The sequence below is a fragment of the Schistocerca nitens genome, chromosome 4, assembly GCF_023898315.1.
Source record: "Schistocerca nitens isolate TAMUIC-IGC-003100 chromosome 4, iqSchNite1.1, whole genome shotgun sequence".
NCBI lineage: Eukaryota > Metazoa > Arthropoda > Insecta > Orthoptera > Acrididae > Schistocerca > Schistocerca nitens.
In genome coordinates this window covers 224,016,624-224,043,615 of record NC_064617.1, presented here as the reverse complement: position 1 = coordinate 224,043,615, position 26,992 = coordinate 224,016,624, and the positions used below count along the sequence as shown (strand labels likewise).

The window sequence follows — 26,992 nt, the reverse complement described above, 5'->3', positions numbered from 1 at the left end:
CTGAGGAAGCTTTGAAAAGTTGTTCTCCCAAAGGAGCTCCCACTAAGATCTCTAACATAAAGCACAGGTGGCACAAGAACCTCGTGGAGTATTTCATCCCAGAAAAACTACCATTCATTTTACATAAATCTGCCTCACAAAGAGTAGACTCAAAGCAGTCATCAGTGATAACAGCAGCTTTAGAAAGAAGAATGCTTTGAATATCTGGGTATGGTTTCTGAGGCAGACTCTAAATGAGAAGAATAGACATAAAATTTTGGATTTTTGCGCTAATTTATGTTAGAACATAAAATAATTCTGTACTGCGTTTGTGTCATTCTTTTGTGTCTGAGAAAGCCAAAGGAGGTACACGCAATGTCTTATTAAGGATTCCCTGAACTTTATAGAAGTAGTACATATCCAGCAGATTTCAGTCTTTAGCGTAAGTAATCATTGTACAGATGAAGTCAAAAATCACATTGCAAGTAAGATTAAATTCAGCCAGAAAGAATGCTGTGTAATTGCTGAAGTGTGCAATTCAGTTTCTCAAAATGCAGTAAAATCCAATTACATCATTTGCTTCTAGGTGCCTCAGTTATTTTAATCTCTCATTTGAGATGGTCCATGTCACAAAAGTGAGCGTACTTAATTCATGAATTGTTACTATTTTCATTTTTACTTAATTCATGAACTGTTACTATTTTCACTTCTACTTAATTAATTCTTTTTTTATCGTATCATTAGCTGTCTTAGTTCTGCACCATTTCCTGTAGCCTATTTCTTTTAATTTCTCTTTTCCAAAAAGCAGCAAACTGTATGTAGATGACTGGAAAAGAAACTACAACACTAGATGAGCTTTTTGTATAGCATCACTGTCCTCCACATAGAGGAAGATATAGTGAGGCAACAGTTATGGGGAAACCCCACAACAATCATTTTTCTGATGTGACTCTCCTGTAGAATATGTGAACATCAAAATGTGCTTGAGGGAAATTTCTGGCACTTCAACAATGTACTCATCCTTCACAGGCTGGTGACTAAAGTTGCATATGTAGAATGGCTACCATACTCCAGTGAAATAAAAATGAGATCAAGATGCATGGGTAGAACTGCAATTCCTTACATGCAGGAAACATGTGGCATATGTTACAAAATATATTTTAAATGATTTATATCCTTGTGTTAGGTTGTTATTGCTTTCAGGGAGCTCTAACAGTAGTGTGTCCAGATCCAAAAAACTGAGGGCAGCATTCCTCAGCTATTCCTCTCTCTGCTTCTTCACATGCAGTTTGTGCATCAACGTATAGCCATCAAAGGGTATTCATATGCTTCATATTCCTGCCTTCTCTTAAAATTGTAGTCCAAGAGTCTCACATTGACTTCGTTACACAGCTCCCTTGTCCACTTCACCTCATTGTTGATACATAATGTATTATGGGACTCATGTTGCCACCAGCTCCAGGGAATGAGCTGTTTGGAACCTCATCTGTACGGAATAAATATTATTGTATGGTCTTTGTTCTGAAGACTGATTTGATGCAGACCTCTTTGTTAAACTATCCTGGGCAATCCTCTTCATCTCTGCATAACTTCTGTAGCCTGCATCCATTTGAATACTGTAGTCAAGATGTGGCTCCCTTCTACAATTTTTACCGGCCCCATACACCTCCCTTATTTACCAAATTGCCAATTCTTTAATGCCTCAAGATGTGCCATATTTATGTTGTGCCACAAATTTCTTTTTTCCACAGTTTGATTCAGTACCACCTCATTATTTATCTGATCTACCTATCTAATGTTTAGTATTCTTCTATAGCATCACAAAAGCTTCAGTTACCTCCTTGTCTGAACTGTTTATGTATCCCCACATTTCACTTTGGTGAATTGCATACCTGTACCTTCAGAAAATGACTTCCTAACATTTAAATTTATATTTGAAGTTAGCAAATTCCTCTTTTTATAAACATTTTCTTGCTATTGCTTGTCTGCATTTTATGTTATCTCTACTTTGTCCATCATCAGTTATTTGCTCCCCAAATAACAGAACTCATCTACTGCTATAATAGTCCCATTTCCTAACCCAACTCCCTCAGCATCATCTGATATAATTCAACTACGGTCCATTACCATGCTTTACATTTATTGATAGTCTTCAGTGACTTGCACTCAAGTGATCACTTCCTGATCTGGAGTCACCTGTTAGACAAAGTGGTGCCAAAAAGACCAGACTGGATCCTTTACAGCAAACTTTCTGTGTATGAACACTGTGACAACATCCTGGAACAGATGGAGCATACACTTGTATGGCTGACACTTGAACCTACACAGACCTGTTTGCTGGGTCCTGATTGCAGAGCACTGCCCCTCCCTTCACCAAGGGATAGGCTGCTCTTTCATCTGATCTGAAAACTGCAGAATAAGTGCTTCAGTGGCATGTTGGATCATTTTGTTAAATGGAAATGTCATGTGACTAGGGCCTCCTGTCGGGTAGACCATTTGCTGGGTGCAAATCTTTCGATTTGACGTTGCTTCAGCGACTTGTGCGTCGAAGGGGGATTAAATGATGATGATTAGGACAACATAGCCCCCAGTTGCTGAGCAGAGAAAATCTCCGACCCAGCTGGCAATTGAATCCGGGCGCTTAGGATTGACATTCTGTCACGCTGACCACTCAGTTACCGGGGGGCGGACAGATCATTTTGGTAATACACTGGTATGCAAAACTTGGGGACGAAATTAAATTTTGCATGATGTGTGTCTGCCAAGTAACACAGCTTGATGAAACTTGGACCATGCATGGAAAGAACTGCTACAGTATAGTACATAAGGTAACTGAAAGAAGTACATGGTGAGACGAACGGGAATGACACTATTATTCAAGCACAATAATGACCCTGGAAGCCACAGTGTTTTATAATGGTCCCCTGGACATCACAAAAGATTGGTACACAGTTCTTAATAGGGTGCGGGATTGCCATGGATGGCAGTGTGTGGTCTGCAACATGTTCTCATGCTGGGCAGATGTTTAGTTAGGAGTTGTAGTGGTAGGGCATTCCATCCCTGCACCATTGTTGTTAAGTGCTGGATGGCCAATGGTGCTTATGGACATGCTACAGTACATCTCCCCAGTGCAAGCCCCACATGTTTTATGGGATTTCAGTCAGGAGAATGGGTAGGCCAATCCATTTTACAAATATCCTCTCATTGAAAAAGCTCCTCCACCAGTACAGTTCGATGTGGTAATGCACTATCATACTTAAAACTGAAGTCAGGACACCCCTGAAAGAGACATTTGTGGAAGGACTACAGTGTCACAATGTCGAGTGGTGAGTCTACTATGTTCAAAGATTTGGAGGTCATTGCACCCGTGCAACATTATGCCTCCCTAATAAGTCTCCAGACTAATCCACTAGACTTTGCTCAGACGTGGTGGCCTGTTGTGCCACAGTTACCGCCACTGTAGTCAAGGCTCAGCTTTCCAATGCTACAGGGTGGCTGCTGAGAGGGACAGTTGAGACTTCGATTGTATCACTTATGAAGAATATAACTGCCCCTTTTACATGTGGGAGATGGATTCTGCATTATCTGCAGCTTTTGGCATGCTACCTGGCCACAATAAGGTTCATTACAGTATGTTATGGCACCTTGTAGTGTGGAGCAAAGAATCTTCCTCACCCTTTTTAACCTCATTTGGGCATCAGGACACTTTCCTGACTAGTGGTGAGAGACAATTTCAATTCCACTTTTAAAATCTGGGGAGAACTGCATGTATCCGTGTTGTTATCATAGTGTTGCTCTCACTAGCTGTGTGAGAAAGATTTTGGAGTGGAAGGTCAACTGCCAAATTGTGTAGGTCTTAGAATACTTGCAGCTCCTTAGTCGCCTGTAGTGTGGGTTAAGGAGACATCACTCAACCTTTGATAACGTGTCACTCCTGGAAGGGTCTATATAACCGGGTTTCCTACACTGTTATCTCTTGACGGGCATATTTTTTGGTAGCAAGAAGGCTTACACTACTACTTGGAGGCATATTATCTTCAGGTAGCTCCATCAATGGGGTTTTTCATGATGGCTTCTCATCTTTATACAGTCCTTCCTCTTCCTATGCTATTTTAAATATCGAGTTGGTGAGATCCTCTCTAATCAGTGTCAGCAGGAGAAGTGTCCCCCAAAATAGTGTTTTAAAAGTGATTGTCTTTGCCATTGCAATTAATAATACCACATCAGTTGTTAAAAGTCCAGTCTGGTGTTCCTTGTTTGTTGATGACTTCTCTGTCTTTTGTTCCTCCTCAAGCCTTGCAACAGCAACTCATCACTTACAGCTAACTGTTTGATGGCCAGAGGAATGAACAGAGCAGAGGGGATTTAATTTCTCCATTGAGAAGTCTGTGTGTGTTCTTTTACACCTTTGACATTCTGTTTTAAACTTTCCTTAGTTGAGAATGAGAGATACTGTTCTTAACTTTAAAGACACAGTGAAGTTTCTGGGTGTCATATTTGACTTTAAGCGTACATGGTTGTGACATCTTAGGGACTTGAAAAGATGGCCTCAGAAAGCTCTCAGTATTTTAAAAAGTCTTAGCCATATTTCATGGGGAGCAGATGAATTTGGCTGCCCTATTTTTGTGATCTTGGCTTAATTATGGGGTCATGGTGACCCTTTTATTTAAAAATGTTGGATGTTATGTACCATGGATTAACTTGGATGGCCACTAGGCCTTAATAACCAGCTCCAAACTGGGCCCTTGCGCTGACGTTACTGAACAGTCACTTCACATCAAACAATGACTCCTCATGGTTCGATAGGCCTATAACACACTATACATGCCACACACAACTGCATACTATATCGCTGCTTGACCACCAACGGAAAGGCGTTTTCATAATTGACAGTGAGTGATGAGGCCCTAAGAGGTTCCTCAAAGCATTGTGTTTTAGAGATGGGTGTGGCCTGTTTTAAAGTTTTGTACCAAGGTTGGAGCAGATCTCCATCTGGCTACTGCAGAGGCTCAGAATTATTTTAGACTTGATGCATTATAATAAAGATTGAGTTCTATATTTTATGTTCCAGTCTCTGTTTTTTTACATTATACATGGGCATCACAGTTTTACAGTTGCTTACACTGATGGATCCAAAAAAAGGGGACACCTGTGGCCGTTCCATAGTGTTAAGGATTCACCTTCCCTGTGAATATACTGTTTTCACTGCATAGCTCCATGTGATACTGAAGCTATTTGAGCATCGGAGATGTCTTCTGGCCAAACAGTTTCTCGTCTGTTTCAATTTCCTTAGTGCCATACACACTTTGAAGCATATGTACCTAGAAGAGAGAACTGCCCACCTAACACAGGATCAACTGTATTTCCTTCAATGGTGGGAGAAGCCAGTACCATTTTGCTGGGTACCAAGGCATTTGGAAATTTGGAGAAATGAACGAGCAGACCAAACCACAAAGAGGGCCTGCAGGGAACATGACATGACACAATGTGCCATTCTCCTGCAGGCCGTTATTTCGCTGGTGTATCAGACACACATGCAGTTGTGGGAGAGGAGTGATTGGCATTGACAAACAATAAGTTGTGGATGGTGAAACCATCTTGATTTTTGCATTGCTCCTGCTGGTCACTCCAGAGGTATGAAGTGGTGTGATCCACCTCTGAATTGCACATTGACACCTGACATGTGGCTTCCTCCTCCATTAAGAAGATCTTCGCTTTTCCTCACTCCATGTTCTTACATTAAGTTTATTTCTCTTCCTTTTCAAACTCAAACTCCAGTCCTCCATAACAATTAAATTTTTGTTTGCCTTAATGAACTCAATAATATCTTTCATCCCATCAAATATTTCTTTTAACCTTTTCTTCATCTGTGGAATTAGTACGCATGTATATTTGTACTGGTGTGGTAGGTCTTGGTTTTATGTCTATCTTGGTTGAAACCACGTGTTTGCTATGCTGTTCTTATTACTTCATACACATTCCTATTTTCTTATTTATTGTTAGACCTACTCCTGCTTATCCCACTTTGATTTTGTGCTGATAACTTTTTTCTCACCTGACTGAAAATCCTATTCTTCCTGCCACCAAACTTCACTAATTCCTATTAAATCTAACTTCACCATATCTACCTTTTTTCAGTCATCCGATCTGGTTGTATCATGTAGGGTTGGGAGCCACCCCACTGTGACAATGTCCATGTTGGAGGTGGGAGGGGGTGGGCTTTGAGTTTTATTGAGCACAAAAGCTTGCGTAGTTGTTTACCTAAGTGCCATGCACAATGAATGTTTTCGCACAGCCTCTCAAAGTGCTCAACATTTCAAAATGTACTAGCAACAGTCATGTTAAGTAGACTGCTCCAGTTTTATGGGAACTGTTTGGTACTGATTAGATCATGGATACAAAGTTTAAAAGTCTGTTAGACCATCACATTTAAGAGTCACAGATTTTGTCCAGTGTGAGGGATGGAGGCTGACCACAGTCTTCTTCTTTTTCCATGCCTTATCCCATATCTTCACGGGGTCAGCATGTTATTCTGTATTTGATGGTGTTAGTGCCAGTGGGTGGCCAGATTCACTTCCTGTCATTACCAAAGATATATTTAGTACTAACCATGTTACTAGCCTCTGTGCATCTGTTTATCAACCAAGGATTTGGAATGGAAAATATCACCATGCAGTTGCCATTGACAAGAGTTAGCATAAAATATTATTGTAATTTATATCAATTGAAAAAACAATGAAAATTATTAACAAAAGGAAGGAACAGTATTTTGTTAAGGAGTATAGGAGACCTTGGCACGTAGAAGTAGGAAAATAAGATCAGTAGGCATTGTATTGAATGAGCAGATATGTAACTTGCATTGTTACTTTAATTAAACAGTGGGTAAAGTAACCATTGCTGTCAAGCAGTCTGTAGTTCTGCACACTTTGAACACACTTGTGTAAATTGCTAAAAGTGGAAAATTGTTGGAGAGCTGTCGGAAATGATCAATTAGTGTGCTGTGTTAGTAGAGTTCCAACATTGATATTGCAACAATAATGATTTGTTTGTTGAAGAAAATGACAAAAATTTTAAAACCCAATCTTAACAGGATAAATATATATCAAAAGACCAGATTATGTATTTTACATGTTGGCTGTGAAGCTGCAATTCTCTTTGGTGTGTCATTCTTTGAGAACCAACCAATATTACAATCACTATTTCATAGAAATTACTACAATGGCCACCATACAGTTCTTGTCAATCCTCCTGCATAATCACTTTAACCTCATTAAAACTGTTACTCTTTAATAGCTCTGCAGAACTTACCAAATATGTGAAAGATCACAGTTCTTTTTGAATGGAGTGTATTTATTATGGTTGATAGCTAATCAATTCTCTGTTAGCTGCCTTTGTTCACAATGAGTACTCAAAGCTATAATAAAATGATTTTCTACAACTCTCGACACCATGGAGTAAAAAAAACTTTCTCCTCACTGATCATATGAACTGTTGTAGAGCATTGAACATACTTGCACATTTTAGAGTCAAACATTTAAAAAAAATATATTCTCCTCATTCAAGATTTGGTAAGTTTTATTTTAACTTTACAAAAACCTAACATGAGTCATCATCCCTAAAATTAGCTACGAATTACATCACCTAATGTTACTCGCTTAAAACATATCTCTTCATTAGAGAACTGCATTACTTCTCTGATGAAATTTGAACTTTCAAGTTGAATAGATTTAACAAAAATAGAAAAGGTGGGAAGTGAAAGTGCAGAGAAGGTAACACATGAGAATTGAATGCTGAAAGAGAAGTCTGAAGAAAAAAGCTTAAAATGGTGTAAGTATGTGAAGAGAATGTATGAGAAGAGGATACCTAGGAAGATGCGCAAGACAGGTCATAGCAGACAAAGGAGAAGACAAGTTGCAAGTAACTAAAAGGAGTGCAAGATGGAACTCCGAAGAGAGGTGACAGACAGGTTGCGGAAAAACCAAAGAAGGTGGAGAGGCTTGTGTTCCAAGCAGAATCTGCCAGTGGTAGGAAACTCTACACAGCGATGATAAATGAATAAATGTTGTATGGCTCCCAGCCTGATGCATGCCTTTCATTTTCACACTACTTGGATAGCTTGGATGCTACTTTCGCTGATTATTCTACTAGAAGCTTTTCGCTTGGTGTCTTGAGGGAGAGTGGACCCTGTCCCAGATCTTTCCTCAAACTGAATAATTATTAATGGGACATCTATGGATTTTACCTCACCCAGGGGCAAATAAAGAAGAAAGACCTACAAACTAAATCGTAGTTTTGTATAGTAATTTCATTGTTTATTACTGCAATTATACAGTATGTTTAGACATTTTCTTGCAATAATACTTCTCAGAAAATGCTTACATTTAATCTTTGTGGGCATGGTCCAATGTCTCTGTATGTATATGCTGTTTTGTCGTACACTTAGATGACAAAAGTCATGGCATAGTGATATGCACACTTACATATGGCAGTAGTATCACGTATAGAAGATATAAAAGGGCAGTGCATTGGCGGCACTGTCATCTGTACTCAGGTGATTAATGTGAAATGGTTTCCTCTGTGATTATGGCCACATGACAGGAATTAACAGACTTTGAATGTGGAATTATAGTTGGAGCTAGACACATGGGACATTCCATTTTGGAAATCATTAGGGAGTGCAAAGAATATCAAATTGCAGGCAGTACTTCTCACCATGGATAATGTCGTGGCCGACAGCCTTCACCTAAGAACTGAGAGCAGTGGCATTTGCATAAAGTTATCATTGCTAACAGACTAGCAACACTGCTTGAAATAACTGCGAAAATCAATGTGGGATGTATGACGAATATATCTGTTATGGCAATGTGACAAATTTGATGTTAATGAGCTGTGGCAATGACTGATGCAAGTGCATTTGCTAACAGCGTGAAATTACTTGCAGCAGCTCTCCAAGGCTTGTGACCATATTGATTGGACCCTAGACAAGTGGAAAACCATGGCCTGGTCAGATGAGTTCCGATTTCAGTTGGTAAGAAGCCATGGACCCAAATTGTCAACAAGACACTAGACAAGCTGGTGATGGCTCCATAACGGTACAGGCTGTGTTTACATGGAAAGGAGTAGGTTCTGTCGTCCAGCTGAACTGATCATTGACTGGAAATGATTATGTTCAGATACTTGGAGACAAGTTATTCCCAAACAATGATGTAATTTTTATGGATGACAATGTGCCATGTCACTGGGCCATAATTGTTTGTGATTGATATGAAGAACATTCTGGACAGTCTGAGCAAATGATTTGGCCTCCATATTGCCCAACATGAATCCCGTCAAACATTTATGGAACATAATCAAGAACTCAGTTTGTGCACCTGCACCAACAGCACTTAATTATGGACGGCTATAGAGTCAGCATGGCTCAGTATTTCTACAGGGGACTTCCAATGACTTGTTGAGTCCATGCCATGTTGAGTTGCTGCAGTATGCCAGGCAAAAGGTGATCTGACATGATATTAGGAGGTATCCCTTGACTTTTTTCACCTCAGTGTACATCAAGCACACTCATTGCTGGTTATAACATCCAACCCAACATTTCTAAATTTTGAACCATGTGCCCCAGGAGAGGTGACCAAATATGGAATAGATTTTATAAGAAATAATTCAGTCTGCATAAGAACACTGCTTTAAGTAGGATTAATATGGCCTGTGATTTTTCAAATATTGGAATTTTTATGTCCATTGTATCTAAAATTTCCTGGTTTCTTTGTTCAGTCCAGTTGGACATTTCTTCCTTCATTTTGGAAACATGTTTATCAAGTTTGTCATTGCTACAATTTTTGATCTCTTTCATCATGAGGTCCATGCGATGAAATAAATTGGCAATCAACTTAAGAGAACCTGCTCTGTGGCTATGTTACCTATTTTCTCTACTTTTTGTGTGATGCGGTTCTGTTCTGCTACAATAACAGCTATTTTTTCTACTTTTTGTACCATGGAATTTTGTTCAACTGCCATGGTGCTCAGAAGACTAACAATGGCTTCTAGTTTCTGCAACAGATCAATTATTTTTTTCTTGGGGGATTTTCGCAGTTATGCGTCATTCCACAACTTCTCTCTATGACCACATCAGATTCTTGCGTAGCTTCGGTTCTATTACACAGATCAGTGTTAACATCAAAATATAAAACAATCTTTCCTATAAATTGTAAATAGTCATAAATATAATCAGCTTTTACATAGATAATGAGATTTTCACTCTGCAGCGGAGTGTGCACTGATATGAAACTTTCTGGCAGATTAAAACTGTGTGCCGGACCAAGACTTGAACTTTGGACCTTCGCCTTTCACGGGCAAGTGCTCTACCATCTGAGCTACCCAAGCATGACTCACAACCCGTCCTCACAGCTTCGCAGAAGAGCTTCTGTGAAGTTTGGAAAGTAGGAGACATGGTACTGGCAGAATTGAAGCTGTGAGGATGGGTTGTGTGTCATGCTTGGGTAGCTCAGATGGTAGAGCACTTGCCCACGTAAGGCAAAGTTCCTGAGTTCAAGTCTCAGTCCGGCACACAGTTTCAATCTGCCAGAAAGTTTCAACTTTTACATATACTATTAAGTACCCACTGGCTGATCATTAATAAAAAACAATCTTGTAATAGTGGTCTCAACTATGGATCCTACCACTAATATGTTCCATTGTTTTTTAAAGGAGAGAACCACCATTTAACTGTGTATTATTATGTTTATCTTTTGCGTTGTACAGATTTCAGCTTTTATGCCAGTATCAAGTATAATGCTAAATGCTGTTAGGCCGTTATTAAGTCATATTTGTTAAGGCAGTCCAATACAGGTACACGAGGCTAACACATGTCTTTAAGATGTAACTGTAACTTTTGACTGTTACATTGATGTTGATTGCCTGCTGTATGGATTTTGGGATGCAGGAACCCAAACACATAATTATGCAAGGTTTGCAGTAGAGCTTCTGCAAAGTTTGGAAAGTAAGAGACGAGGTACTGGCAGAGGTAAAGCTGTGAGGATGGGGTGTAAGTCGTGCTTGGGTAGCTCAAATGGCAGAGCACTTGTGCGCGAAAGGCAAAGGTCCCGAGTTCAAGTCTCGGTCCGGCACACAGTTTTAATCTGCCAGGAAGTTTCACGTAATTATATACGGTTTCAAATATGTCATTCTACAAAGGAGGAAGTCATACCCAACTAATTGAGGCCATGGTAAAGGCTTTTCTATACAAAGACAGTGGGTAAGAGTGTCTTGGCTGATGTCATCTGCACTGTCATGATACAGTTTGCATAAAAAGCGAGTCTAAGGATACCTATCAAGTTCACTACATTCATTACTTGACATCATTGTTTATGGGAAGACACTTACAATCCATTTTGCTCAAAATAATAAAATACGTCAGAGAAATATCTTAGAATTTTACCTTTGTATTTTTACAAGATGTCCCCAGAGTCGAAAGTCCTGTTTGTCAATAATTATTTGTGAACATTTTTCCTACTATCTGCTTGTCTTCAAGCCTCACTATTACCTGGGCACCACAAGGTACCACAAACTTCGAATGATTTTGTGGGATACTTGGGCCACATTTATAAGACAATATTTATTTTACCACTGTGCTAATTTGATCCTAAAGCAGCAATTGTGAAGGCATGAGACATTGTGGTATTTGAATAGTAGGAACTGTAACAGTTGCAGTTCTATGCTAGATTCAACCAGATCTGACTTCTGTGTGTGCATCAGCCTGATTTTCATTGTTATTGTCATTGTTGTTGCTGTTGTAGTCTTCAGTCCCAAGACTGGTTTGATGCAGCTCTCCACACTACTCTGTCCCATGCAAGCCTCACCTCCCAATAACTACTGCAACCTACATTTGATTATAGGTCTCATTACTTGCTATTGCGCTAACAATTTTCTTTTTGGTGACCGGCGGTTGTTTCAGATGATCAACTGATGTACAATGGTGATTGCAGAAACAGAAGGTGTGAGTTTCAAATTAACTTCTGATATTACTGTTGTACCTATAGCTCTGTGTTTCTCACTCACGATAATGTTCAATGTTGATCAGTCGTAATTACTGTCATTAGGTTTTTCCACTATTACTCTTCATTGATGACACCTTGTTGTGAGATACACACTCTGTCATCACACTGAATATTGTTGAACTCAACAAATGCTTCAATTAATTGCACTCCAGCTACCCACCACTATTGAAAATTAAATTGTGTTCCATTTTGTGTCACATACATGCCTTGTCAATCCAAAGGGCTTTGAGACTGAATTGATAAAACAGAGAGAAACATTAAGGTGGTGGCTTTAATGTTTCAGGTGTTCTGCAACCCCTCCCCCTTTCCACACTCACGTGAGTACAACACACAAAACAGTCATACAGCCTTGTGAAACTGTCAGAAAAGCCCTTCTTTGGTATGATGATCAGCTTGTGCATTACATTGGTTGTGTTGCCACAATGTTGACCCTTCATGTGAATTTTTGCACTGTGTTGTGGTAGGTTCATATTGATAACACCAAGTGTCATCATGCACGATGGTTTTTGCCAGAAAAGAATTATTTTTTGTAGTTAAAGTATGTGGGATGAAGAATGTGTTGAACACTTGATTTAGAGATATTGTCCTGTTGTGATTTCTGATGCAACAGCATTGAAACACTACATTTGCACATCCACTGTTTAAAACTGCCTGCTCATTACTAACTGGTTGAATGCCTGCCTGTATTCATGTTCTAAACAGCAGCTTGACTGGAGTGTGTAGTCATCTCAGATGGATACACAGATAGAATGAGGGAAGACAAATGACATGGAGAGACAGCAGGAGGTTACAACATGTACAAACAAAAGTACTGGCTTGTGTCACACAGGAGGGTAGAGAGGGGAAGGGGGCACTAGAAGGATAATCAGTCGAGTAAACTTCGTTGCAAAATTACAGGAAATTAAACTCTGTTTTATTCTCTGAAAAATGTAATTAATGTGTAGGGGCACTGAGAAGCATTAAGCTGCTTGCAGATGGAAAAAGATGTGGGCACAAGGCAGGGTACTGGGATGGAAACCAAGACATTTAAAGGACAAGGATGAACAGAAAATGAGGGTAGTTGACATACTTGGCCTTAGAATGTGTTCGTTTCTAGTTTTTTTACAGTATACACCCGTTTCCCATTTCCCATCATCCTCGTGACAGATTGTTGCATTTTAGATGTAACCTGTTGTTAATACTATGTATGTGAGCAGCAGTTTTATTGTTTTGTATTGTGATGCACTGCTGAGTAGTGTCAGTTACCTACGTACTTTTTAGATTAGATTGTTTCAATGCTGCCCCATAGGGTGCAGGCACTGCCAGATGCCCTTAGACCAGAGTGAAGTTTGTAACACTTGTAGAATATTTTTATATATTAAACTCCTTTACCCATACTCCCTTTAAAATTTTCTGGTTTGGACAAGGATGAACTGGCTATTAAATGACCCAAAACAAGCAAACAGGCCCAACCACACAAGAAAGTTGTCAGTGAACGATTTGTCATTAGTATGCATATCATAGATTATTCTGTATTGTTGGCATAATTTAATATTTCTAGCAATTTTTGGGAAAAAACTTACAGTGATGATAGCAACAAACATTACTTAAGTTTTGCAGCTTCTATTTGCTTGATAATTGGTGCTTTTATAAATGTCTCATTGATTACAGATATAACCTGGAACTGAAAATTATACCAGGTTCAATCAAAACTGCACTGGAAAAACTATTAGCTGAAAAGCCGGCCTTAAGAGCAGGACTTATGGGAACTCGACGAACTGATCCTTATTCAGAAAAATTGAATACGTTTCAGGTGTTTATATCTTTAATAATTTATCTTCTTATTATCACAAATGTTTACTTAACTAACAAAACATAGGTTGTAGTACTTTCCTAACAGAAAAATATTATTGCAGCTATGACACCTTTTTTTGTGGAATAACGGAACACTTATATGAACCATGTAGAACATCCAAGCTGGGCAAAACATTGACATCAAGTGCAGGGGAAAATCCGGAGGTGGTTTCTTACATAGCGCTATTGTTTTTTCTCATGGGCCTCACGTTCACAGATAAAGTGCTACTTTGAAAAGAAATATTATCAAAGGAAAAGTTCACTAAAAAAGTAAAAAGTTTCATTCACAAATATGCATACAACTCATTGAGCAAACTTTTTTCGCTTTTGTTTTGACATATCAAGATGCACCAGCCTTTGTTATTTTTGTGGAGAAAAAAGATGTCCATATCAGCTGCTACTCTCATTTGGGTGTTGTTTAGTTTTAACTTACTTGACTCCTCCTACCAAGGGAGGTGGTGTAGTGCTTAAGGCACTGGAGTCACATACAGTGCGGTAGGAATCACATTTTTCTAATGAGTTATGTTATCATAGAATGCATTTGTTGCCTTGTTGCAACATACATTAAGAGGTGAACTTAGAAAAACGTCTTCAGACTTTTTCTACATGCCACTGAATTTTGATAGTCAGCTTATCATGCATATTATACAATGCTGATTTGCCTGATCACTTTTTACAAAATTGTACAAGATGGCACAGCAGATAAGATATTGGACTTGCAGTCTGTGGGAGGGAGGTTTGAAATTCTCATTCAGCTAGCCAGATTTGTATTTTCCATAGCTTCCTTAAATCAGTTAAGTGAATACCAGAATGGTTCCTTTCAAAGAGAACACTGCTTTTTCCTTACACTCTTCTCTTGACTGAGTGTCTCCTCCATCTCTGCGGACACCATCATCAATGGGACACTAAACCCTAATCTTCCACAATGAACTGTACAGACTCTCAATTTTGGAAAAAGCTGTACTTATTCCCATAGATGAGGAGCCTTCAGTCAGGAATAAATCAATTAAACAGGAAAAAGTCAATCATATGTGAAATGGGTGTCATCCACAGTACTGCATGGAAAATAATGAGAGAACAGCAGCTATACCCAACTACTTGCAGAAATTGCAAATTTTAAGTGCTGCTAACTTTGCATTGTGTTTTGGAAATGGTTGCTACAGTATTTTATAGCCATTCCTCACTTTCTTGAATACATGCTTTTGTTGAATGAAGAAACCAAGTGCTTAGTTGTGCAGGAGCCAACAGTGCAGATTTACCTTAATTTCGCCACTATATGCTGTGTTTTTGAGAAACATTCTTCCATTGTTGTTGAAAGTTATTCTACTTTTTCTCCAAGGATAGATGTGTTTCCAAAAGATGGAGATCTGGATTGTTGTGCATATCTTGCTTGTGAACACCTGAGTTAGCTGTTTCATGCAAAGAGGGTAGAAAGAAAACATTCTGTCCATGCTTGATTTCTTCAGGAGTCACATGAAAAATCTTGTTGATGAGGAGACACGTTTATAAACTAAAAAATACATGAGTTCTTGTTGCATGTGACATTCAAATCTGGGTTTTTAGAAATTACAACAAAACTTTGTGTTTTTCATGCTCGCATAGAAGCTGGGAAGTGCCACTTTGAGCAGTTTCTGTCAATATAGCACTTTGTGCAAGTTGTTCAGATAAATAAACTTATTAAGGGGACTTGCACATGAACAACTGTCAAAAAATAATTCTTTTAATTTTTGCCTTTAATAATTCTCTGTGGTTTTCTGAAAAAAAAAAAAAAAGTTTACTTCCAGGAAAATGGACCACAGAAAGTACCAAAATTAGAGGAATTTAAAAGCGGCTGCATGCACCACAACATTCCCATGGCACACAGTCAGCTCTGTTGAAAATAAAGTTTTGCACTCATTTGTTTCATTTTTACGACTTTTTAGTCTCTTAAGTTAACTAACCTGTAAAAGCTTTACAGTTGCTTATCTGTTGTTTATACAGAGTTTAGTCATTGTTTGCTATTGTTTTGACACAAATATTTTGTTTACAGTGAAGTGACTGTTTGCAGGAGTTTCTTATTGTATTATTATCAACAAGCCATAAGACAAAATAAAAATGACTTTGAGGGAATGAAAAAAGCGTTATGGACTACCTTCTTTCATAAATCCTCCACAGAGACAACCCATGTCATTCACTCTGCCCACCTGGCAGTGATTCATGGTGTGACTACCAGAGGGTTGTTACTCAACCATAAATATTCTTTGCCATTTGCTATAAGTGAGCTTAGTGACACAAGATTATTAGAGAAATGTTTACATGGTAGAACTCAAAATTCAAATGAAAGTTTCAACAATTGTAGATGGGAACGGATACCAAAAACTGTTCTAATAGGACTAAATACTTTGAAAATAGGTTTATTGTTACATTCCATCCTGGATTTTCCATTGTTTGAAAATAGGTGTGCTAGATGTTCTATGTTTCAATCATGGTGCAGTGTCAAGGCTTAATGTTATGGAACTGGTGGGAGCACCTGGTGGACTAAGTATGCATAGACCTCTAATAGCCATTTACCGAAGGAGACTCTTCGAAGCTGAAACCACCAAAGAAGTAAGAATAAAATGTAGTAGTGTTATAAAGAGAAGGGAGGAAGAACAACTCAGGAAACAAGATGAATATGGACATGGGATGCATTAGTGCCATGCAAGTTTAACAGAAAAAGCAGGTTTAATAGAAAAAGCAAGTTTCAACTTTAAATTGAATTTCCCAAAAGCTAAAATTTCATGTTCTGGTACATTTTGGCTAAGAACTATTAAACATAGAGATCTGAAATTTTGGATACTGTCTTAAAACATGCTTAACTAAAAAGTAGACTACTCTTGTGACTTAACTTTGAAAATAAAATGCATTTTTGAAGAAAAACTCTGAATTTTTGATGATCACACTTAAAATTATTTTCTACCACAGTTTATGACAGCACCATCTTTTCAGTAGTCTGCTTTGAAGATAATAGAATAAAGAACTGACAGGAAAAAAATAAACCTTCTACTTTGTTTGTATTTTGAGTGATGTGTACCTATGGCGTACATAAATAATTAGCATGGGTTATTTCACTTGCAACAAAAAAATACAAGTAAAAAAAGTGGTTCATTCATAAAAATGTTCCCAAAATATGTCTTAAAAGGTTGTAAGCATTATATCGGCTTACAAATCTTATTCTTTGAGTTACACTGTTTAGAAAACAGAAAATTTTTTCGGGGTTTCCCCGGGTATTCACGGACCAGTCCCTTAAAAAGAGTTCGTAGCTGGATTTTTATCATTGTCATCAAACCAACAATAAAAGTGAATCTTTCTTATTTCTTCTTATAACTTAGTCATTTGCAGACATGTTCTCCCTATTTCAGATTGATACATTTGCCCTTCTTCACCAACCCTGAAAATTTATATTATCATCACTTAAACATCCTGTATAATTCATTGGGTTTTCCACTCGCAAGGGGCCCAAGGAAAAGTGTTATAAGAATCTTAGTAAAAGAGAATATGAAACCAAATTTGTACATGATATACTTTTATGGTCGAGATATGAAGGTACATTATAATAGATTCTGGAAGTGACTTCCCCTCACCTGTATACACAATTCAACACAGTGCTCCATATTTGTGAATGTTGCTGCCAGAGTACTGGGCGTGACTGCCTGGATTTCGCAGCGGAAGTTCTCAGGTGACTCATCGATGCATGTGGTTTGTTCTTGTACGTGCTTTAAGGTGACACCCCCCCCCCCCCCCCCTCGCCAGAAGAAAGACAGCATGTTTCAAGTCACATAACTTTGAGGGCCATAATTCCTTGGAAATTACTCTGTGAGGGGAAAAATAATTACACAAACAACCATTCACACTTTAGACATATGACATCTTATTCCATCTTGCTGGCATCAGCCAAGTGTCAGTTATTCATCATACAGCAGGTTCACAAATTCCTGATACAATACCTGGTACACTTCACTGGCAACAGTAGTGGGGGCAAAAATAAAAAATAAATAAAAAAATGTACCACTGTCATTGTGTACAGAACATGCCCACCTACTGCGAATGGAGGGGTTCCTCAATGACTGCTTGCTGGTTGTCACTACTCCATAAACATGTGTTTTGTGAGTTCACGTATCCTGACAAGTGAAGCCACACTTCACCACTGTACCATGTGCACTTTGTCACCTTTCAGTGATAAATCACTGATACCGATGGAATTATGTTAGGCATTTATCAGTTTAGGTCTGCATTCGTTCATGAACAACAGTAAACTTGTATGCCTGCTTGCTTAGCAGATCTGTGACACATGCTACATGGTAGTCCAGATTCGTGAAATGATCGGTGAAGAGAGATTGTGAGTGATGCCGAAAGTTGTGTCTTTAACTCAGCCACACTTTCTTTTGATAACTGCCGGTGCTCCCCACTGTGCAATGTTCCATTTGGTTCCAGCATCATCATCAAGCTTTGATGTTCTAAAAACAGCTGCTGACATGTTTGAAAGGAACCACTTACCCAGTACTGTTTCACAGGAAAGACATGTTCTTCCACGGACTTTCAACACATCGTCAGAATCAAACACCACCTGAAGAAGCAAGTCACTCAGAACACCACAAAAAGTAAATCACTTTACACTGCAACACAAGACCCACACATAAACACACATGTTGCCACATTTTACAGGTGCTGCCACATTGATGAGTTATATGAGAACATCTGCCATGAAATCCAATACTCCAGCAGCAAGATTTGCAAACATGCAGTGCCATGTTTAACTGCATATTCAGGTGGGTGAAGTCACTTCTGGCATGTCTTGCAATGTACTCTCATCTCTCAACCATAAAGATATGTCATGCACCAATTTAGTGTCATATCCTCTTTTATTAAGATTTTTATTAAGTTTTTCACTGGGCCCCTTACAAGTGGGACATCTTGTACAGTGACAATAGGTGATCCCATTCCTACAGTTAGAATTTAGAAGTGGCAATGTCATTGTTGAATTCTCTCATCATTTCCTGTTGTGTCCCCCTTGGCCTGAGGTCCTAGGTAACTATACCTGTCTAAGCTGTGAAACATCCTGCTAGCTCTAATTTCTTTTGGTGGATGAAGGATAACTTGCTTTCAGGAGCTATGAGTAATAGTTCCGCCAATCACTCTTTATTGGTATAACTGGGCTGCCATGTGATAAGTAGCACATTATTTCCAATCTTTTAATGTAGAATAAAGAATGTGTGTGTGAACAATGTGGGTGTGAACATTTAATTGGCTAAAGGAAGAAAATAACCAGATGTGGAGGTCATGAGGCATATATGAAAATATACAGGGTGATTCAAAAATGCATGTAAATATTTTAAGGGTGTATTTGTGAGGTAAATATAAGACAAAAATGTTCTATAAATGTTTTTCCATAAACGTTTAATTCCAGAGTTATCGTTAAATACGAAAGTCATGTCCGTATCAAAACGACGGCAGTGCAAGCAGCAGGATGCCATATTCTGGTACGTAATTCACATACGTATCTCCCAACAGTTGATTCGAAACTGCATGAATAGTGTTTGTTTTTGTTTGCACGTGATGTTTACTCCTACTGTACGGAAGATGGCGCTGATGTTGTTGGTAACGGAAAAGTACGTCCTGTCGTTCATTCATCGTCGGAAGGCTAAAGGTTTCGTGCACATGATGTACTCAAACAGTGAGTATGCTGATATGCACCTTGTGTATGGTGCAGCAGATGGAAATGCACTTGCAGCAAGACGAAGGTACAGTGAGCTGTTTCCAGGAAGACGGTTACCAAGTCATCAGACGTTTGTATCTGTGGACAGACGTATGCGGGAGTATGGCATTCGTCCTGGGCCACATTCAGGTCGACCACTTGAGCATGCAGTGAACGTCGAGGAACATGTTTTGGACCTGGTAGACCAAGATCCATCTATCAGTACGAGACAAATTAGTGCAGCTGTACGACTTCCACAATCTACTGTATGGCGGCTGCTTCGGAGACAACAGTTGCATCCATTTCACCTGCAAAAAGTGCACGAATTGACACCTGAAGACTATCCTCGCCGTCAGCAATTCTGCCAGTGGTTACAAGAGCGTCATTTGAATGATCCAATGTTCATTCGGCGGATATTATTCACAGATGAGGCCATGTTTACTCGTGCGGGTGTAATCAATTCGCATAATATGCACCAGTGGGCTGTCGAGAATCCTGGCGCGAGAATTGTGCGTGGATATCAACATCAATTCTCCATAAACATTTGGTGTGGTATTGTGGGGAATTACTTACTCGGACCTCATGTTCTGCCTCCAAGGATGAATGGGCACGCGTACTGCGAATTTTTGGAGGGAGAATTGCCTGGATTGTTACAGGATGTCCCTCTTGCAACACGAGCCACCATGTGGTTTATGCACGATGGTGCTCCCGCCCATTACAGCCGCAACGTAAGGGCGTACCTCAATTCTGCGTACCCACATCGATGGATAGGTCGCGGAGGACCAATTGCTTGGCCAGCCAGATCACCTGACCTGAACCCTTTAGACTTTTATTTATGGGGCCGACTAAAGACATTGGTGTATTCTTCTGCAGTACCGAACAGAGAAGTGCTACAACAAAGAATTGAAGGTGGTTGTGAAATTATTCGTGGAGAGTTGAACGGACTGTGTAATGTGCAGAGATCATTGATGCGACGAGCACGGGTCTGTCTGCAAGTTCAGGGACAGCATTTTGAACATGCATTGCATTAAGATTTGTGCAAATACAGTACAGTACAGTACAGTCTGTAAAATGCTTCAATTTTCCTTAGTTATTGTGCATTGCTGTAGTTCAATCAACAGGACCTAAATTAATACAGTGTTCGCGAGGAATTGTTTCAGTTTGTTACGTCACGTTTATTTATCAGTTTGCGTTGTTAGTCCAAATGCACTGTAATTAAACTGTGAACTCTGGGAATTAAATACCTTACGTTGTATTGAATGTATTATCCTGTTTTGTTCATAACTCTGTAATAAGCCAAGTATGGAAAAAATTGTATAGAACATTTTTGTCTTATATTTACCTCACAAATACACCCTTGAAATATTTACATGCATTTTTGAATCACCCTGTATAGAATTCTTTGATTATAATAAGAAAGTTCCCTTCTGTTGATTAATGAAACAACTAACAAGATAAATTGATTCCATATTTTAATAGATAAAAGATTTCATATTTTTAATAAGCTGAGGAACATGTAGCACAAATTCTGATAATGAATTAGTATTTCAGACAATAGTCATAATTTAAGGACTCTGGGGATTCAAAACTCCTTTTGTGCAAACCAGCATATGAATATCACCCTCATTAATATCTATGTCATCTTGTTTTTCTTCTTTATTTCCTTGTCTTCCCCATCTGTAAATAAAGACATATCATGCCTTTGTGTAACAAGAGTACTTTACAGATGACAGATAATGACTGGCCTCAAGTAATGCGTGTGTCTCCTCTGCTGGACTGGGATTATCAAGATGTTTGGCTATTTCTCCAAGAAATGTCTGTGTCTTACTGCACTCTGTATGATGTCGGGTAAGTTTGTAGCATTGTACTTGGGTAGTTTGGCAAACATATAGTTCTAATTTCCATCTGCAAAAATATATACCATCTTTTTCTTGAGAGAAGAATGAATGTAGCCTGTTTCGCTAAGCATATCCATCTGTTTTACATTATCATATGCTTTATGACATTTGGTATGCACAATGTTTCATTATTGTAACGATGTTCAATATATGAATGTACTCGTACGTCAATTGGTGAGAAAGGAAGTTATCGTTGATAGAGTCTTTATTTTTCTGGATAGAAAAAAAGGGAGATAGCATGATGCAACTTAACCACACATCTGCAATGTATGTGATACATGATTAACTGAAGTATATGTTCCACTTTTATACAGAATTTGTTTTACTCAGTGAACTTTTTAAAAATACAAGACGTAAGTAATGTGACATTTGATGTGTCCTTGGTCCTTGTATGTGGAACATGAATATAAGATTTCTTCATCAGCCTTGCACTTTGCATGTCAGATATGAATCAGCTCCCTGACGCTGTTGCCATGGCACCCTTCATGAAATAAACAGTGTTATTGATCCCACATAAGAGGTGTACTTTGCTCTGCTGTGAGGTCCTCACTTAAGCTGGATGTCACTTACCATTCTGACCTGTCTGAAGAGAATCAAACCTTTATCTAGCTTTAGTATTAGGAAGTGTATTGCAGCTGACTTTAATACAAGGAGAAAGTGCTGTGATACTTATATTTAAGCAAACCAGAATAGTGCAGTGATACCGTCAGCAGTAAAAATATTATCTTCCTAATTGAGTGATATTTGAGTTATTCTTTGTAGATTTTATTAGCCATCTTTTACTTTTTTTAGACCAGTCAACGGGAATAAGTGTCTTGGTTCCATGTTTAAGATTTTATGCTCTTGTAGGTGTATGCTAACTGAGAGAAGTAGCTTTTAATTGTGCAGTTATGGTTGCATTGTGTTGTGTTCTTGTAAGTACATACTGATTTTGTTACCTGTGACAGTTTCCATAGATTTGTGCCCTAGAAAGTGAAACATTGTTGAGAAGAAAATATGAACTCAGTGCATTGAAAGAGTTTTTTCCTTGCAAAAGGTCAGTGTGCATTAACTTTTGGACTAAACTGATCATCTGTTTCATACAATATCCACAAATATAAAAGTTAATGATAAGAGCATAAATATCACATGAGTACTTTTTACAAATAATATGTTGAGAGTAGTGCTCTTTTTTCATGCATAGATATCTTTGCATGGTATGCAGATGATACTTAAAAGTTGAGTTATAAAACTCAACTACAAATGATGCAAGGAGAGAAGGATTGGCAGGCAATTGCAAGCCGGCATAAAGTGCATTACAGTAGAAAAAGTCGCTGATGGTTCGTGGGTTCTTGCACTGTTGCTGCCGCTGCTTCTGCCGCTGTTGCCCAGGCTGGCTGCGGGAGTGTGAAGCACGTTGTTGTGCTATTCTAGCCATTGTGACTTTCTCCCTTGCAGTCACATCATTTGCAGTTTTCACTGATTCTGCTTTCCTGGCAATGTCTGCTCATCCACATTCAGCAGTTTGCATTCTGCATTCATATCGTCGCCTCAGTGGTTCATCACTTTGCCAGTGGACATCTTGTCGAGCCAGCTGTACGGCTGCATTTTATAACTGTACTCAGATCACTGTAGAATACGCTCTAAGTCATCCACAAACTGGGGAGAATGAGACAAATGAATACCTCAACAACACATTGCTACCCCTTACAAAAGTATCATCAAATCTTTCTAATGGAATTCCTGTAGAACGCTGGAATGTTAGCGTGCCCAGTACCAAGAAGAATTTGACATTCATCAATATGACTGCTGCTGCAGAAAACTTTACACTTTCTGGTGCAAGTGATATTATGAATAATTTGACACGTGAGAGAAAGAGCATAAATTATGCAGTCACTACTTCAGACTACCATGTTGGCACATGGAGAAATTATTCACAAGATGAAATGGTTAAAAATGCCTCTGAATATAACAGTAGCCATGTTCTTCCACTGTTTGTGAATCTTTTTGGGTGTGGGTATGAACCTGAAGATCTTTGTAGACATTTTTACCATGTCTATTCGGAGGTAGGACTTATATTTCCTTGCTTGATTTTTGTCGATATGGGCCCACCATTTGCAGTTCCGGATCCACAAGCAGACAAATATGTGTCTGTTGGAGATCCTCTTCGTGATTTCTTCCTGTCACTGCTGCCAGCATTTACATGTCTGTGCTGTGCAATTTACATTCATATGAGGCGCTTATTCCAATTGAAGCCTCAAAACAAAAATGACCAGAACTCTGTTAATATCAAAAAGCTCAAGCGAAACTCAATTGCTCCAAAAAATTTTTATGAAAGACGAATGATGGAAATGGACATAAAATGGCAGCATAAACCCAAAGTGAGCACTCCACTTGAATGTAGGAGTATTTGCTCTTCAGTAGAACCTGATAAATTAAAAAAATCTGCTAGTCGGGATGATACTCGGCATCCAGCTTTTATTAAGGTGCCACCTGCAGATGCTGTCCCAAGAGCTCAGGCTGGACCAGTAGACCATGAGCAGTTTTTATAGGCAGTTAAAGTAAGTATTTTGATTCAGACTGTTATTACTTGTTATTTATTGTTACTAGTTGTTTGTTATATTTGCAGCACTGCTAATATGAGTAAGACACTGATTCTTGCCACAGGTACTATTGCAAAATCATTTCAGCAGAGTAGCCATACGCAGTATGTTTCAAATGTTTCAGTGGCCGTGTAATAAAAAAAAGTAGAATACTACTATAGTTTCTCCAATATATGTCCTTCACATGAAGTCATATTTTTTAATTGTATTATGGAAGTCTTCTTTTGATATAATGTTTATTTTACTTCTCATGGTTCTTTCAGCTTTCCGGACTGATCTAAAAATTATATGCTTAAGGATGTACTGTCGACTTTGTTACTCTGTTCTTGTGACGTCCTTTTGTTATTTGAATTATTATTGAGCCTTCAAACAGACACAAGTTAAACATTGTTCAGTTTCTAGATCCAAAACAATAATTTTAAAAATTACTGTAAATTGGAGAAATAAAATATCTACTCACTAAACAGTGGGATTAGAACACACATATAAAGATCTTGAAATGTGCAATATTTTGGAGCCAGTGGCTCCTTCTGGCAGAAGGGTTGAAGGAGAAAGAAGAAGGCTAAAGGAAAAGGACCGGTGAGGTTAAGGAAATAGGAAGAGCTCGGAATTGCATACAGAAGTCCAGCTCAGGGGTGACTTACTGCATGGAATAATAGGGAAGAGTGATTGTTGAGCTTGAAAATATAATGTAATTGGATAGATAAAAAAATCTACTCACCAAGTGGTGATCACATACCTGTAAAGCTATTGAAATCTGCAACCTTTCAGAGCCAGTGGCTTCTCCTGGCAGAAGGGTTGAAGGTGAAGGAAGAGGGGTGAAAAGGATGAGTGAGGTTTATTAAATGGGGAGAATTCAGAAAGTCACAAAATATAATGTAACTGGATGGATGAAAAAATCTACTCTCCAAGCCGCAGTGGGAGAACACACATATAAAGGTATTGAAATTTGTAATCTTTCTGAGCCAGTAGTGGCTCCTTCTGGGACGAGGACTGAAGGGGAAGGAAGAGAGGTGAATGGGAAGGACTGGTGAGGTTCAGAGTCATTTTCCTTCATCCCTCTTCTTTACCCTTCAGTCCTACTGCCAGAGAAACAAAAGCTTGCAAATTTCAGTACTTTTAGATGTGTGCTCTTCTATCATGGCTTGGCAAGTAGATTTTTGTATCCATCCAATTACATTATATTTTCAAAAATTGATTAATTTGTTGATATATTACTGTAAATGAGCATGGTTTAACTCATGTAAATGTAGCTTGTGAAATATCAAACATGTAACTATTGTTACATAAATTTAGGATAGTGAAATTAGTTAATCAGTTAAATATATGTCACATGCTTTGTATAAAAGCACTCCAGTAGAAGAATACCTTACCAGAGGAAAAATGCTCTTGCTGGAACACGGAAAAGGTGGATACGTTCCTCTTTCAAAGACTCTGACAGAAAAGTGGGGAGCCAGTTACCTAAATCCTCATTCTACCTTCTTCACCAAAAATTTTGGCATGTCAACATATTTGCACTCTTTTAACACAGAACATTCCAAATCCTTTAAGCCAGTCTCTCTTCATAGTTAAGTCTTCATACTCGGCATCTCACTCTTGTTGCCACTGTCTGTATATGTCTCTTTTACCTGGTCTCCCTTTTTTCCCATTGATTTACCATATATCCCACTGCCATTGTCTTCTGTCTTACTTGTAATGTCTCCTTTTGACTTTCTCTTCCACTGCCCTTATCTCCACCATACTTCAGCAGTTCAAAAATTTGGGTAGGGGAGAGGGGGGCAGGTGCAACTTGTTTTTTCCTCTACATCCACATGTTTAAGATTTTGGCCCAAAATGCATCCTTTGCTATAAAATACAAAGCAAAATTTGCTGGTCTGTGAGGGTCCAAACCTCCCAAGCCTGTCTATTATCTCTGCTCATCAGTGTTTTACATTTCCATTGTCTCTTCTCTCTTTTGATCCCATTACTTCTGCCTCTGTCCATCTCTTTCTCTCTTTTAGTGCCATTGTCTCTTAGTGCCCATCAGTATCTTCTCCCTCTTTCACTATTATTGTCTTCATTCATCTCTCTCTTTCACTGTCACTTTTGCTCTTCCACTATCACTGTTTTCTCTCTCTTTCTCTCCCACTGGCACTGTCTCCTGTCTCTTTCTCTCCCACTGCTTCTGTCTCCCCAGCCTTCCACCACTGGTGTCTCCCTGCTACTTTCTTTCAGCACATAAAAGTTTGAATATGTTTGCATACCAAAATTTTTGGTGAAGAAGGTGGAATGAAGAGTGAGGCAGCTGCTTTCCAACTTTTCTGTCATAATGTTTTAAATAGGAACATATCCACCTTTTTTGTGCTCCAACTGGAGCATTTTTCTGCTGTATCCTTTCTTTTCCCTGCTATGACAGGATGTGTTGCTTATAGAAAGTGAATCCTATAGATTGGGATAAAGCTTTGAGAGTTTATTTATATGCTTCGACACATTTATATCCTTTGACACATACAAACAACAAATAAGTATGCATAATATAAAGTTAACTCAAAATTGTATACTTTACATTTTTTCTGGATACTTTGCTCACCGATTGCAACTCATCGAAAATGTGTGGATCATGATTTTGTATCTAAAAAGAGGAAAAAGTATCTTACTGAATTTGCAGTCTTTCCAGTTTTACATAATTTTTGACAGTGAGTCCTAGTTCCTCTCAGGTATGTTAAGATGCTCTTTAACCCATTTTTGTCACTACAATGCCACTTTGTGCATATTTGTATAGGCATGAAATGCCCAGTATATAGAGAGAGCATGTCATTAAGTTTTAATGCTGAAGAAATGCTGACTAAAAACATAGTTTGGTGGCCTCACAACCCTTGAGATAACGCTTGCCATATCGTCATCGTGTTTGTTAAAAGCACATTTACATCACAGATGGGATATTATGTGCATCTT

At 38.6% G+C, this 26,992-nt stretch overlaps 1 protein-coding gene across 1 annotated transcript in view; it reads left to right on the top strand.

The window, feature by feature from the left end:
* Positions 1 to 26,992, top strand: part of LOC126251649 (FAD synthase-like) — an 87,280-nt gene that overhangs the window by 27,767 nt on the left and 32,521 nt on the right. The window contains exons 3-4 of the mRNA XM_049952203.1: positions 13,683 to 13,824; positions 21,305 to 21,426. Of these exons, the coding sequence (XP_049808160.1) occupies positions 13,683 to 13,824; positions 21,305 to 21,426 (264 nt within the window). The remainder of the gene's footprint in view (positions 1 to 13,682; positions 13,825 to 21,304; positions 21,427 to 26,992) is intronic.